Genomic DNA, 16,077 nt, shown 5'->3' with positions numbered 1-16,077 from the left:
TTTTTTAACTTTTCACACAAGGGATACATTAGAGTCATTACAAGGAATTCAGAAATCGATATGGGACCCCAACAACCAAGTCACCAGTACTATTATCTGTACCCTCTAGGGTTTCAGAACCCAAAGCAATCCTGAAACCTTAGGATGCCAAAGATACTAGAAGGCCTTTACTTCAGAACTGGAACCAGGTATTTGTTTCACATGCAGTATGTCTCTTGGGTATACATCTTCAGATGAGTCTACTGAATTGGTACCAAGATAAAATTTAGTCTGTCCAGGCGACCTGATTTTCTACTGATCCAGATGTCTCACTAGAACTTCCTATCATTACTAGGTTCTCAGTGCATGGAATAATAAGCTATAGAAGCAAAAGTTTCTATTGCATGTTCATCTTGGCTGTGTCATCAAAGGAACTGGGATGGGGGTCCCAATCCAAGGTCAGAAAACTCATTATCCCTGCAGATTCATTCACAACCGCAGTAGTCAACATTTTTTCCCCTAATTGTGGATTTGAGCTGTTCCTCTGTAGTTAAAGTACCAGATAAGACATTTGTAGGTCATTTAATAGTAAACAAGAAAGATTCTTACTTAGCCACAGTCAGGAATGGATACTCAACAAGGATTTGACACTTAACTCTGGAGCAAAAATATACATGGTCAGCAGGACAGGATCTGAAGACTTAAAGGGCCTTAGAACTTCTGCCAAATTTTAAAAGCCTGGTCTCCATGTGGGTAGGCCTTTTTAAATGACCAGAAAGCCATATAAACATATCTTGAGGTCATAAGGAAGTTCAGTCAAATGCTAGTAGGCTTTAACCCTTAGGTCAATCAAATCTTAGGGAAAGTTTCCTTGCCTTTTAGAGAAAGAACTAGCCAACCTAATTGGGGGAAGAGAAGGAGGCTGTCGGATATTAACCCTAACAACATTTCACTCCCCAGTGATAAGGGCCTAAAAAGATTAAGGCCTCCCAAAGTCTTTAGGGTCATTATAGGATTAGCCTCTTTTAAGGGGTGAGAGGAAGAACAAGGAATAAGCATTATGGATGGAAAAAAGAAGAAACAACAACAACCCTAAACTAAAAAGATCATAAAAGCAAAACAGTGAACAAAAAATTGTATGACCTTCTGGGCTGACCAAATGCAGAAGAGAAAAAACAGCAGAAATCCTCAATTCTGCCTCCCCTCTTCAGAGGGTTCCTGTGGTGAGTGATGTCAGATCTCTGTTGTTTATGATGGATCTCCTGACGGTGGTGACAAGAAGCAAGAGAAGCACTTGGACCCTCAGGGTCTCCGCACATCTCTGGCACAGACACCTATTGTTTATCACAGGTCTGCAGTAAAAATCCATAGTGAAATAGCAAAGAGATCATGGCATGCGACATGTCCCAGGATCTGAGCTACTTCCATATTGGCCATGTTGTGAAAGAAAACAGACCAACCCCCCCAAAAAAACCCCAAACCCAACAAACCTCTAGGAAAAATAGAGCAAGTTTCACAAGTATGCTTTGACCTACATTCAGATTCCATTAGCTGCTTCTCTGGAGGTGGATAGCATTTTTCAACCTAAGTCCTTTGACACTGTCTTAGATCATTGTATTGCTCAGAATAGCTAAGTCGTTCACAGCTGATAATCATACAATACTGCTGTTACTGTGTACAATGTTCTCCTGGTTCTCCTCACTTCATTTTGCATTAGCTCATAATAAATCTTTCCAGGTTATTCTGAAAGCATTTTGCTGTCATTTCTTATAGGACAACACTATTCAATCACAATCATATACCACTATTTGTTCAGCCATTCCCCAAGTGATGGGCATCCCCTCAATTTCCAATTCTTTGCTACCACAAAAAGAGTTGCTATAAATATTTTTGCACATATAAGTCCTTTTTTTAAAAAAATCTTTTTTGGAATACAGAGGGAGAAGTGGTATTGTTGGGTCAAAGGATATGCAGTTTTACAGCCCTTTGGCCATAGTTCCAAAATGCTCTGCTCTAGTGTGATAGCTTAGTTCTTTGGGTTTATTAAACACTGGACTATTATGGTCATTTGCTCCTGTGTAACTGTATACCTAAATCTATTCCACTCATCCGCCACTCTGATTCTAGCAAACTACCAGACTGTTAAATGATTGCCACTTTGTAATAGTTTTAGATCTGATACTGCTGGGTCACCTTCCATCACATTTTTTTTCTCATTCTCTTGATATTTTTGTTCTTCTGTCCCTCCAAATGAATTTGTTATTATTTTTCTAGCTCTATAAAATAATTCTTTGATAATGATTGCTATGGTACTGAATAAGTAAATTAATTTAAAGTAGTACTGTTATTTCAATTATATTGGTTTAGTTTACACATCAGGAATTAATATTATACCAATTATCTCAGTCTGTCTTTATTTCCATAAAAGGTGTTCTGTAGTTGTATTCATATAGTTCTTGTATGTTTTTCTTTTTTTCTTCCTTTTTTATTTTTTCAAATGCTTTATTAACTTCTGGTTTACATCATTCATTTCCTCCAGATTTTGAGTTACAAATTTTCTCCCCATTTTTCCCCTATCCACCACCCCAAAATAGCAGTCCCACAGGAAGTCCTCTCCTCCAATCTGCTCTCTCCCTTATCTTCTCCCATACTCCTTCGACTTTTCTAGTAGGGCACGGTGGATCTCTATGCCCCAGTGCCTGTATATTTTATTTCCCAATTACATGTAAAATAGTATTAATAATAGTGTGTGTGTATATACATATAAATATGTATATACACACATATATTTTAAAGATTTGATTTTAAAACTTTGAATTCCAGATTCATTCCCTTCCTCCCTTGTCACCTACCCTTACTGGGAAGATAAGCAATTCAATATAGGTTGTACATGTGTAGCTATGCAAAACATTACCATAGTAGATATACTGTAAAAGACTGACTATATTTCCCTACCTCTTATTCCACCTCCCACTTGTTCTATTCTCTTTGATCCTGTCCCTTTTCAAAAGTGGGTGCTTCCAATCCCCCCTCTCATCCCCTTCCCCCCATTCTCCTGTAGGGTGAGATACCCTCTTTAGTGTGTATGTCATTCCCTCCCTGAGCCAAATTCAATGAGAATAAGGTTGATCCATTCCCTTTTGCCTTCCTGTTTTTCCCCTCCATTGTAACCATTTTCCCTTGACTCTTCTATATGAGATAGTTTACCCTATTCTGTCTCTCCCCATCTCTTCTCATTATATTCCTCTATAACCTCTTAATTTCACCTTTTAAGTATCATTCCTTCCTATTAAACTGGTCCTGTGCCTTCTATCTATGTATACCTGTAAACATATATACACACATTCACATATATATTCATATGCCCATATACATAGACATTATATATTTCTATTCCCTTCAACTATTCTCATACTGAGAAAAGATTGATCAGTTGCAATTATCGTTTTTCCATGTAGGAATATAAATAGTTCAACTTTGATAGGTTCCTTATTATTTCTTTTCCCTGTTTATCTTCTCATCCTTCTCTTGCTTCTTGTATACAGATGTCAAATTTTCTATTCAACTCTGGTTTTTTTTTATCAAGAATGCTTGAAATCCTCTATTCCACTGAATGACCATATTTTCCCCTGAAACATGATACTCAAGTTTTGTTGGGTAGGTGATTCTTGGTTTTAATCCCAGCCCCTTTGACCTCTGGAATATCACATTCCAAGCCCTTCAATCCCTCAGTGTGGAAGCTGCCAGATCCTATGTTGATTGTGTTTCCACAATATTGAAATTATTTCTTCCTGGCTACTTGTAATATTCTCTCTTTGATCTGGGAATTTTGGAACCCGGCTATAATATTCCTGGGAGTTTTCTTTTTGGGATCTTTTTCAGGAGGTGATAGGTAGATTCTTTTAATCTCTATTTTGCCTTTTGGTTCTAAAACATCAGGGCAGTTTTCCTTGAGAATTTCTTGAAGGATGATTTCTAGGTTCTTTTTTTTATCATGGCTTTCAGGTAATCCAATAATTTTAAAATTATCTCTCCTGGATATATTTTCCAGGTCAGTGGTTTTTCCAATGAGATATTTCACATTGCCTTCTATTCTTTCATATGTTTGGATCTGTTTAATAGTATCTTGATTTCTCATAAAGTCACTAGCTTCCATTTGCTCCAATCTAATTCTGAAGGAATGATTCTCCTCAGTGAGCTTTTGAGATTCTTTTTCCATCTGGCAAATTTGGCTTTTCCTCATTGCCTTTTTAAGCCTCTTTTGCCATTTGAGTTAGTCTATTTTTTAAGGTATGATTTTACTCAGGCTGTTGACTCTCATTTCATAATTTTCTTGCATCGTTCTCATTTCTCTTCCCAATTTTTCCTCCGCTTCTCTTATTTGCTTCTTAAGGTCCTCTATGGACTGTAACCAGTTTGTATTTTTCTTTGAAGCTTTGGGTGCAAGAGTTCTGACTTCACCATCTTCCTCCTGTTCCATTCTTTGATTCTTTTTGTTGCCAAAATAGGAGTGTAAAGTTGGGGTACTCTGCTTTGCTTTCTTTGCCTGCTCATTTCGCCACTCAGTCACTTGACCCCTGGGCTTTTTGCCACAGTAGGACTCTGCCACCAGACAGGGGAGCTTCGTCCTAAATGCTGGGGTTTTCTCAACTGCCAAAGGTATTAACTGGGTGCCCTCTTTGAAGCCTCCACACACTCTGGCAAGCTGTTCACACACCCCAGGACCTCCATCCTAGATCCAAGCAGGTTAAAGCAAGAGCGATTACCCCCTCGGACTGGTCGTTTGGTCCCCCTACACTCTGCAGGCTAGGAGTTGAAGCTGCCATGTGGCAGCAGCTGCACAGCTGCCTCAGGTGCTTCTTGCCCCGGGGCAAAAGCCCACGCACTCCAAACTACTAGATCCCAAAGTCCACAATGCACTGACCTCTCACTTTGTCCTTAGCATCTATGTGTTGATAATTCTGCAAACCGCCACAGCTGCTGGTGATCTTAAGTCCCTCCAGCTGGTGGTTGGTCAGGCCGCCCTGGGGCTAAAACCTCTGGCTCGAGCAGGGCTGGGGTCGGCTCCCAGAGCCCTGTGCTGGTCGCTTGCTGCTGGCCTACCAGGCTGTCCTTGGGGGGAAATTAGCTTCTCTGTGTCATTTTGTGGGTTCTGTAGCTCCAGTTTGTTCAGAGTCCCCTTTTTACATGAATTTCGGAAGGTGGAAGCCTGAGCCTCACTTAAGTGCTGTTTCTACTCTGCCATCTTGACTCCGCCCCCCTCTTGTATGTTTTTCAATGGGAAGACAATACTATTAATTTACATGTACTGAAGTTATTTTAAATATAATTTCTGTTGGGTTGTGTTAGTAATTACATATAAAGGTGATGATGACTTATTTGATATTTTGCTAGTCTGCTGAAGTTATTGTTTTAATTTTTAGTTGACTGTTTAGGGTTCTCTAAACCATAATAACCTGCAAAAAGTGATACCGTGTTTCCCCGATAATAAGACACTGTCTTATTAAAATTTTTTGGAAAGAAAAACACCAGAGGGCTTATTTTCAGGGGAGGGCTTATGTTGTCCTGCTTCAGCTCTCCTCCGTGTCACTGCTCTCAATGGCGCCAGCAAGCAAATCACTGGGGAAGAACAGGATGACGCGCTCACTGCTGCAGCTCTGACTGGATGCAGCTTGGAGCGCGGCATGCGTTTCACCCGGGGGGGGAATGGTGCATACAGGGGGTACCGTAATGTAGCGTGTAGTGCAGGGGATCACCTTCACTACAGTAGCAATCTCAATAGGGCTTATTTTTGGGGGAGGGCTTATTTTAGAGGAATCTTACACAGTAAGGGGAGGGCTTATTTTCGGGATAGGTCTTATTATCGGGGAAACACGGTAGTTTTACTTTTTCTTTGCCTATTATTTCCTCCTCAATTTCTTTTAGTTGTTTCATTTCTATAGCTAGCATTTTTAGCCCTACATGAAATAGTAATATTGATAATGAAAATTATTGCTTTAGCCCGATCTTGTTAGAAAGGCTTCCAGTTTATCCAGATTATATATTATGATAGCTTATGTTTTTAGGTAGCTACTACTTGAAAAGATCTTTATTTTTATGTTTTCTAGTATTTTTTAACACTATTTGTTAAATTGTTAAGAGGTTTTTTTCCTTTGTCAAGAGTTTTTTTTAATGAATCTACTGACATAATCATGTGATTATTTGATTTTTAGAAAGAGAGTGGGGGCGGTGGCTAGATGGCACAGGAGGACCTGAGTTCAAATCTGACCTCAGACACTTAACACTTACTAGCCATTTGACCTTGGGCAAGTCACTTAACCCTGATTGCCCTGCCTTCCCCCTCCAAAAAAAAAGAAGAAAGAAAGAGGGTAAAGCAAGAATGTTGATTATCAGTATTACCATTTAATGTAGGCCTAAAAATGCTAGCTATCTTTCAGTATTTAGTTTCCAATTAAATTTAATCCTTTAGTCATCAGCCCTTTATTGAATATGTTTATTGCATTGTGGTTAGTAAAAGATGTTTAATTTTCCTGCATTTGTAAGGCTTTTACATCCTAATACCATGTCAATTTTTGTAAAGGTACTATGCAGAGTTGAAACGTGTACACTCCTTTTTATACTCACAGAGACCTATAATATCTAACTTCTAAAATTCCATACAGGTCCTTAACATTTTTCTTTCTTACTTTCTTTTTCAGATTTGTATAGGTCTGAAAGAGTTCTTCCTCTGTTATAGTTTTACTCTCTATTTCTCCCTGTAACTCATTAGCTTTTCCTTTTAGATGAAATGATATTCAGTACACATATGTTAAATACTAACATTAATCAATTTATTGCCTATGGTACATTTCCCTATAATATAATTTCTCTTTTAATCAAGTCTATTTTTCCTATTGCCTTATCTAATGTCAATATTGTTCCTTTTGATTTTCTGAGGCTAGCTGAAGCATGACAGATTTTCCTACAATTATATTTTCTTATACTTTCAATCTCTTTGCTTTCTGCCCTCTGTTTACAATGAAGAAGATAGTGAGAGAGGATTGTGTTTGATGCTTGATTTACCGTCTTTTCTCCTAAACTCCAATCACAGGTTCTTAGACTTTCTTTTCATTTACATCCCTCTTCATGATGCATCCTCTGAGGTTAGATTTTTTGTGGTTATGACTAATACCTCCCTGACTCTACCCTCCTCCCTCTTATGGCTCCTCTTTTCTCTGTTCCCTCCTGCATCCCCGATGATCTCAATGTATTTCCACACCATGATTATAAGACCTGGTTATAAGAAATACAAAGTCATCTCACTCTTTTTCTCGTTTTCTTCCTTAATATATTTTCCTTTCTTTTAAGATTGAAACATAACAAAACCACTCCCAGGACATCTGTCTTATTCAACTATCACTTTGACTTGATGACATTAGGTAACTAAAATAATATCTGTATCATCTCCCCCAGTTAAAATGTTAGTAACATCCTTGCTTGACCCTTTACAAATCACTTGCTCTTACTTACCTTTTTATGTTTCTCTTGATTGCTGTGTAGTTTCTATGCTGCCCTGGCATTTTCATCAGGAATTATTATCATTAAGGTCCATTTATTTTTACCTTTGTACAATTATACTTGGTTTTTCTGGGTAAGTTATTTTTGACTGGCATCTTATTCCAAGCTCTCTGCACTTTTAATATGGTACCAGCTAAATCTTGTGTGATCCAGGGTAGGCCCTCAGTACTTGAACTCCTTCTTTCTGTATGCATATAATAATTTTTCTGTGACCTGAAAGCACTAAATTTTGGCTATGACATTCCTGGTAATTTTCTTTGGGGGATTACTTTCAGGTGTTACCAGGATGATTCTATCTTACTTCTTGAAATATGATATGCAGGTTCTTTAATTGGGAATGCCTTTCAGGTAATTCAATGATTTTAAAATAATCTCTCCTCAGTTTTCCAGGTCAGTTTTCTTTTCTTTTTTTTAATATAAGACATCTTACATTTTTTCCCCCAGTCTTTTGACTTTGTTTTAATATTTCTTTCTGTCTAAAAGAATCATTCATTACCACTTGACCAGTATTAATTTTTGAGAGTAGGTTACTTGGATGAGATTTTTTACTTCTTTTTTTTTTTTTTTAAGCAATCGGGGTTAAGTAACTTGCTCAAGGTTACATGGCCAGTTATTGCTGGGTGTGGTGCTGAGTATCTGAGATGGGATTTGATCCAGGTCATCCCGACACTGGAGCCGGTGCTCTTACTCACTGTGCTACCTGGCCGTCGCAAATTTTTTACTTCTTAATATGCTATTAATTCTCTTTATAAGTCTTTCCTCTAACGCTCTCATTTCTTTCCAATTATTCCATTCCTAGCTGTACCAGAGTCTCAGCCCTCAATCTTATGATAACCGAATTCTTCATTTTAATATATAATATGTGATCTTACTGTTATAACTACTCCTTCCTCCAGGGCAGAGCACCATCTCTCTATAGAGCTTTTCCCTCATCTCAGTTCTTTTAATATTTGAGGGACTACTCAGGCTATGCCCTCACTCTCACTATATCACCAACACATCTCCTTTTCTAGCCATATATACCCTTGATGATGCCTTTTATGTGACTTCAAAAATCTGGCCCTGCTCGAGCCAGAGGTTTTAGCCCCAGGGGCGGCCTGACCAACCACCAGCTGTGTCTACTTATATCAACCATTTATCCTTTGGGTTATTTGCTATTTTGATTCTTCTCAGATTGTGGTGCCCATGATTCAGTCATTTCATGGTTCACAGCAATGCATTTAAATTGGGAAGGGACACTGGAGGTCATCTAAATCAACCCCCTCATTTTATAGATGGAGAAACTGAGGCCCAGAGGATTTAAGTGACATGTCCTACATTACACAACTAATGATCAGCACAACTAGGATCTGAATTTAGATCCTCTGACTATAAGACCATACTGTTAGAAACAAGATGGGTTTGGGGTAGTAAACGACTTGGGATCATTTAAAGCATTAAACCTCTTCCCAAATGTGAAATAGTGAAATTTCTTTTTCCTCTTCAATTTTTGAAGAGTCCAAGACCAAGTCACTTTCTATCACAACAGCTGTTCAAATAGGACATACCGATGAACTAATTTAATATAAGAGCCATCATAGGGGCGACATGCTTTCCCTATCCAATCTTATTTTTCCAATATGGTTGACTAGGCTAGTCTCTTCTTCTTATTACCAATGATGATGATGGTGGTGACAACTTACTGAGGAATCCCTGTGGTGTCCTGGAGACTGATACAATCAATACATTATCAGGAAATAGGGATATCTTGAAAACCTTGCTATGGATAAGTAATTTCTTTTCTGTTTCTGTATACTTTTATGTTTACTCTTTCTACCACTTCCAATTCTACCTAATTTTTTGTGTGTGGGGTGGAGGTTGTGAGGACGAAGGAAAGGGTTATCTCAACATTTTGAATTTCTGTATTTTTTTTTTCTATAAGTTATGAGACCCAGAGAAAGGAAAACAAATAGCTAAGGAAAGGAAAAGACAATTAGGATGAGAGTTATGAAAGATGAGAACATTAAACAAATAAACAAAAATATCCAGCATGTATCACAAACAGGAAAAAACTCACCTTGGTATATTCATCTTTGGCCTTGGTGAGCATTCGTAGGATATCAACTTCCTTGCCCTCTCCTGAATTGAGGATCATTGGGGAGATTCCTGCTCTAGCCCCCTGATGGGCTTTCAGTTGCTCATATTGAGTCAGGCTACAAAGTCAGGGGTATAGAAATAAATAGAAGGAAAAACTAGAAAAAATAAATAACGGTATAATGAAAATAACACTGAATTTGTAGTCAGAGGACATGGGTTTGAATCCTAACTCTTACTGCCTTTGACAAGTCACTGCTTTTCCTGTGTTTCAGGCTCCTCATGCTTAAAATAAGGTTGTTGTCATAGATCTCTAAGATTTCTCTGAGTTCTCTTTATATCAAACTATAGAGTAAAACTATTTAAAAAAAAAACACTTTTGGGGTGGCCAGGTAGCACAGCGAGTAAGAGCACCAGACCCAGAGTCGGGATGACCTGGGATCGAATCTGGGCTCTGATACTTAGCGCCACACTCAGAAATAACTGGCCGTGTAATCTTGGACAAGTTACTTAACCCTGATTGCTTTAAAAAAAAAAAAAACAACACTTTTTAAAAGGTAGTTTAAAAACCACCTCCTTGAATTATTTTCATCAGATTATCCTACATTAGAGATGAGACTAATTAGGAAGGAGTCAAGGAAGTAAAAAGGAGACAAGTTATGGGCACATTGATTGCATATCCAAATCATAACAGAAGTGATGGGGCTCTCTAAAGGCTCTTCTCAAGGAAAGACATGCAAAACTCAGAAGACCCCTGAAGACACTGCAAAGGAAAGTGAAACTGGGTTCCTTACACTGAACTTGGGGCCAAAAAGGAGGGCTGATCTCCAATTTAGCTGCTGGAGTTATCACATTGGAGAAGCCCTGCCTCCTGCTTCTATAGTTGAGTCTCAGTGGGGCTATTCAAAACAGGGAGGAATCCTTTCCTGACAACATAAAGACAGGTCCAAACTGCTTATGTCCTGGAGCTACATCATCCAGAAAAAGGTATTTTTACCTTGTAAAAATATGAGTCTTGAAGTAGGCTAGATCATAAAGAATAATCGGTTACTCACTTGAGATTAATGAAGCCTGTAAGTCACACTAGGAACAGAGTTCCTAACAATCTTTTTTTCCCCTAACAATCTTGATAGCAAATAACCCCCAAATTGCTATGTTAGAAAATGAAACTGCTCTGAGGAAAATGACTGGTGCCTGGGAGAGAAGGTTTTTGTAAAGCAAGCTAACAATACTAGCTCCAGGGCACACTGCTCCTTAGATCTAATACACACTTCGGCTATGTACTCTGGCTGACCTTTCTCTTCTAGCCACACCTCCATGAGAACTCTGGATACCAGGAGAGCTTTGTCCAACTCAAACCCTGTACCCTGAAACCTGGACTCTAAAACTGTTTCTCTATCCTTTCAGAAAGCTAAGCAAATTTATATGTAACTTGCGAATCCTATGTCTGTAAGTTTAATTTTCTGGGAATACAAGGTCTTTTCTCTTGGTCCCATGGCACCTTCAGGCATTACTGAGTTAGTTGAGTGGCCAAACTTATACCTGACCTAGAAGAAATATTATCCCTAATATCTTGAAAAGGTGGATAAGGCCAAGGATTTTACTGGGGAATCTTAGCCTAACTGACAGAGTTATAAATCTACAAAAACCAACTATTAACTGGCAGTGAACTTTTTGTTCAATTATTTGGTAATTACAACAGAATGCCTATGTATATCAAATATTGCGATTATAAGGCCACAACACACAGTTTACAAAAGCATGAATATTCTGAAAATGAGTTTATAACATACTTCAGCTAGTTAACTAAAATTAACAATTACAAACTGTTTTCTCAGGAATTAATGATTTTTAATGAAAAGGAAACTCCATTTATACATATATTGTGTCTTTTGGCCACATTTTAGCAGCTACATTTGCTTTGTCATTCCAGTGTGAACAGCAATGAACAAAGTTATCTTTGATAAATATAATCATAAACTCATTTCATTCTGAGTTATTTATATATTTATTCATCATATTTATAATAAATAAATTTTATTATAAAACTGAGTTATTTATAACTGTTATTTATTCATCACCAAGAATAGCATAGAAATAACTGCCTCAGAGTAAACAGATCTGAGAGTTCAAGAACTGACTAAAGGGGTAACCAACTGAAAAGCAGGCAGTAATAAGTCCACTTATCAGCAGAATTAGTCTTGAATAGCGATGAAAGCTCAACCGAAAGAAAACTTGGTATATTTGCTTGTACATTCATAGAATCTTACTAGGACAGGGATAGGACTAGACTTGTGGTTTTCTTGGTACTGGGAACTCTCCTTAAACTCCATTCATTACCAAACACACACCTTTTCTTCAATTTTTAGCATGAGAATAGTTGAGAGAAAGACTGTCAAACTCAGATTTCTGTGGTCTGCATAATGACTTAGAAAACTACAAATTACATTATATATATGTTGTATTATATTTGTAGTGTTAAACATTTCCCACTTAATTTTAATCTTTGTAACACTTGAGAATATTGTCTCAATGCTACCAGAGTTTGATATTTCTGGCCCAGAGCACAGAGACTTAAGAGATTTGACTTCCTCTCATTGCCAATATGTGTCAGAGGCAAGGTTTGAACTCAGATCCTCCTGGCTCCAAGGCCAGCTCTCCATATACCATGCCATGATGCCTCTCATGGACACTATTAGAATTTTTTAAAGAGCTAATAGCCATGTTAGCATGAAATTGTATAATGATCAGTAATATAAACAATTCCTAAGAGATGAAAAAAAACTGCATTAGCAAATGCAGTTTGATTACTGAAAAAATTAAAATCTACCAGGAAGCAGTAAAGGGAAATAAATCTGGCAGAGGAATAACGAAACCAAATTCACTGTAGAAAAGGGAGAAAGGACTCAAGGAAATGCGAGCCTTTCAGTATTTCCCTCAAAAACTTTGCTTCTCCCTCTCCTCTCTACTGATATGCAGGCTACTTGTTTTCTAAAGCAAACAAAACAAAACAAAAAACCAAAACAAGAAAATCAACTGGATTTAGAAAGGGAAAAATAACTGTTTCACTATAAAAGGTACACTCCTATTTGAGAATCACTGATATTTTACACAGTACCTAAAAAAAATGGGCTAAAGCTTACATATTAAATAAAAGTAATTGTAGCAGGAAGATATCTATGACTATTTTTTGTAAAATTTCTCCTGTCAAGTTTCTAAAAAGAGATTTTACTAACATTAAATTGTATTTGTGTGTGTGTGTGTGTGTGTGTGTGTGTGTGTGTAAAAACAGTAGCTTATCACTACTTACCTTTTCATGAGCTCTGCAATTCTTTGGCATTCTTCCTTATTATAAAACCAAATTCCATAAATGGACACTGCAAAAAACACAAATATAAATTACGAGCAACTTCTCAACCAAAAAATAGTGAGAATTTCCTTTTCTCTTCTTCAAAGATACAGTTAGCGAATAAAAATAATCATTAGAAATCAAAAGTTTAAAAAAGCAAGCCTTGAATTTGTATGTAAATCCACAGGGAAATTTGTAATGATTATGAACATGTAGATTTAAATGGTGACACAAATCCTATAAAACATTTTATTTACTTGAGAATACAGTGATTAATAAGATGTCTTCAAATCAGCAGGTGCTTAAAAAGTATTTCCTGAATAAATGAAAGTAGAATGATCAAGGAATTAGAATGCTAAGATTCTTGACTTTGCACCTCCAGTGTAGGAACACATTTTATTTTTATGTTGAGAAAAACTGATATGGAAACTAATGCCCTCCAATTAAAAGGCTGTAACAAAAAACAGGCATAGCTTTAAATTTATAGGAGACTACAAAAAAACAAAAAGAAACTTAAAATAACTAATTTATTCTTATTTAATGTATATCTCTTGAGATGATTAGGCATGATTATAACTTAACAGTTTATTATATGAGGGAAAATTACAGAATAATGACAATTAATGGTTTTCTTATGCACTTGAAAATAAACTCCTAACTTTATCACTTGCTCAACTACATTGTCTTTATAAACACAAGGCTGAAACATTTCCAAAATACATGTCAAACATCATCCTGCTTCCCTGCTGAGTTTCTATAACAAACTCAGTGTTTGTGTGGGATACACCCTCCTTTGATTGGTTAGAATGAGGGTCAAGTAATGCCAACTCTCTACCTCTTCAGCTGTATAGTCTTGTACCTTCACACTCTTATTTTAATACTGGCTTATGGATTCGATGAGTGATCTTTGCACCATTCTGATTTTCAGAGAATTTGCTACTTGGGCAAGGGTTTGCTCCTCCCTGTAATTCCTCCATCGCCATCATCACCATCAGTATCTAAGTGCCACTATGTGCCAGGCACTGTACAAGACATTTCACCTTTATCATCTCATTTGATCCTCAAAACAATCTTGAGAGGTAAGTGATATTATTATCCCCATTTTACAGTTGAGGAAATCGAGGCAAACCATAAACGACTTTCTTAGAGTCATAGAGCTAGTAACTAGTAACACTAGTAAGTGTTTGAGGCTGGATTTGAACTCAGATTTTTCCTGACTCCAGGTTTAACATTCTATCCCCTGTACCACAAGGCTTCCCTGCAGTCTGTTCTAAATTTTTCTTCTAATTCCTTCCTCCAGAGTTTTTATTTCACTTATAATTTTATTTTTTGTTTAATATCTGAGGTCAAAGCACTATCTTCTCTGAGGCTTCACCTGCAGTTGTTAAGAAGTCACTTACTTTTGGCTTATCTCTTGGGCATGTCCTGACCCATAATATGTCTCCATAGTGTTTTGAGTAGTCTTCTGTTTTATTCTCAGTTGCTGATGTGAGACTTAGTGGCAGGGCCAGAGGCAACACCCTCCCAAACTCTTGGATGATGAGGTCTTACTTATTCCTGACCTTAATTTCTTGGAGTGCAGTCACTTACTTCATCTCCCTTTATGTGTCTGTCTTCAGTTTAATGCCTGTAGTTAGTTTAACCCCCTGTTCCTTCCTTTTAAGTCCAAGACTGAGTGGTTTCAATGCTTTGATCATCAGGGCCCTTATGTGTCTCAGATCAACCTGCTATGGACTTCTGGCTCTCTAGGGAGACACCTTGGTAGTAGGCAGAAAGATGTGGGTGTCACTTTTAGCAGAGATGCTAACTGATGCTATGGTGGCATAGAGATCACCAAAGGAAAGAATGTAGGGAGATGATCAAAGGACCAAAAATAAAACCTTGAGATGGGGAAGTTGAAGAGGGGAAAGGGAGAAAGAATAAGAAATTTAAGTTAAATTAAAATTAAAAAATAATTCAGAGAGATCAGAAAAGTATCATAAGACCAAAAGATGATGTCAATAGGGAGAGGATGGACCTTTGGTGTAGATAGAAGCATAAAAGATCACATAGAGTCCTAGTTCTTGAAACTACATTGCAGCAAAAATCTTAAAAGGGCTCCAGAGAGAAACAACAGTAAGGTCTCTCATTCATCACAAGACTAGATAAAAAGGAATACAGAAACCTGTAAGACCCTTCCATCAGGGAAGCCAGCGAGAAAGTAAGTTATTGAGGCAAAGTCTGGTAGAATTCTGACCAGAGATGCTTAAAGGATAACTGGAGCCCTTAGCTCTCTATTCTTAGCAGTATAGGATGTTCAGAGTAGCCAAGAGAGGAAGCTTGAAGGGAGGTTAAAAACCTTAAGTTGGGGGATAGGAGGAGCCAGCAACACCGGAACTCTAGTGCCCTAGAAGTCAATAGCAGGTAAACAAATGGGAAATCTGCTTGCGCTCTGACAAAAATTCTCCCTTCCCACCTGAAACCTAGTTTAGCACCCTGTTTCCAGGAGGCAGGAAGCCTGGAGTGTTCTGATAGGGAATTTCTGGGGTCTGGGGTGGGTTGGGGAAGTCAGGAGTTTGGGTCAGAAACCCCAACATCTCCCTACATTCTTTCCTTTGGTGATCTCTATGCCACCATAGCATCAGTTAGCATCTCTGCTAAAAGTGACACCCACATCTTTCTGCCTACTACCAAGGTGTCTCCCTAGAGTTACAGTAATGTATTTGCAATCACGTGCTACATACTGCTACCTTGATATTGTGCCTTCATCTCAAATATAAGGGCAGTGTGGCATAGAAGAGCACTGGACTTGGGAGTTAGAAGATATGGTTTCAGATCCTTACCAGATGTAGGCCCTAAACAAGTTACTTAACCTTTTGGTGCTACAATTTCCTCATCTATCAAATGACGGAGTTGGACCTAATGCCTGTGAAGTCTGCGATCCTACAGTCCAAAGGTAAAGTCATCAGCTTCCCTACTTCTATTGATTCTTCCAACATTATCTCAGTTATGCAGACATAATCTTCAACTTTTTCCTTTCAATGTTAACTCCTCTTCCCCAATCAGTTAGCAGTATCTCTCATGTCACCCCTCTCCACTCACATGGTTACCACATAATCAGGCCTTCATTACTACAACAT

General features: G+C 37.8%; 1 protein-coding gene across 5 annotated transcripts in view; it reads right to left on the bottom strand.

The window, feature by feature from the left end:
- The window catches only part of DCP1B (decapping mRNA 1B), a 316,409-nt gene that overhangs the window by 12,508 nt on the left and 287,824 nt on the right, over positions 1–16,077 (bottom strand). For all 5 annotated transcript variants that reach the window (XR_011169490.1, XM_069094320.1, XM_069094318.1 and 2 more), the window contains 2 exons: positions 12,920–12,986; positions 9,593–9,728 (listed from right to left, as the gene is read on the bottom strand). Coding sequence is in view for 4 of the 5 variants with exons in the window: in XM_069094320.1 (XP_068950421.1) it covers positions 9,593–9,728; positions 12,920–12,986 (203 nt within the window). In the remaining variant the exon portion in view is untranslated. The remainder of the gene's footprint in view (positions 1–9,592; positions 9,729–12,919; positions 12,987–16,077) is intronic.

This window comes from Petaurus breviceps, unplaced genomic scaffold (genome assembly GCF_028583685.1).
Source record: "Petaurus breviceps papuanus isolate PSGF00001 unplaced genomic scaffold, PetGlider_PUasm1.0 216, whole genome shotgun sequence".
NCBI classification, from domain to species: Eukaryota; Metazoa; Chordata; class Mammalia; order Diprotodontia; family Petauridae; genus Petaurus; species Petaurus breviceps.
This window is presented reverse-complemented; position numbering and strand designations above follow the sequence as displayed.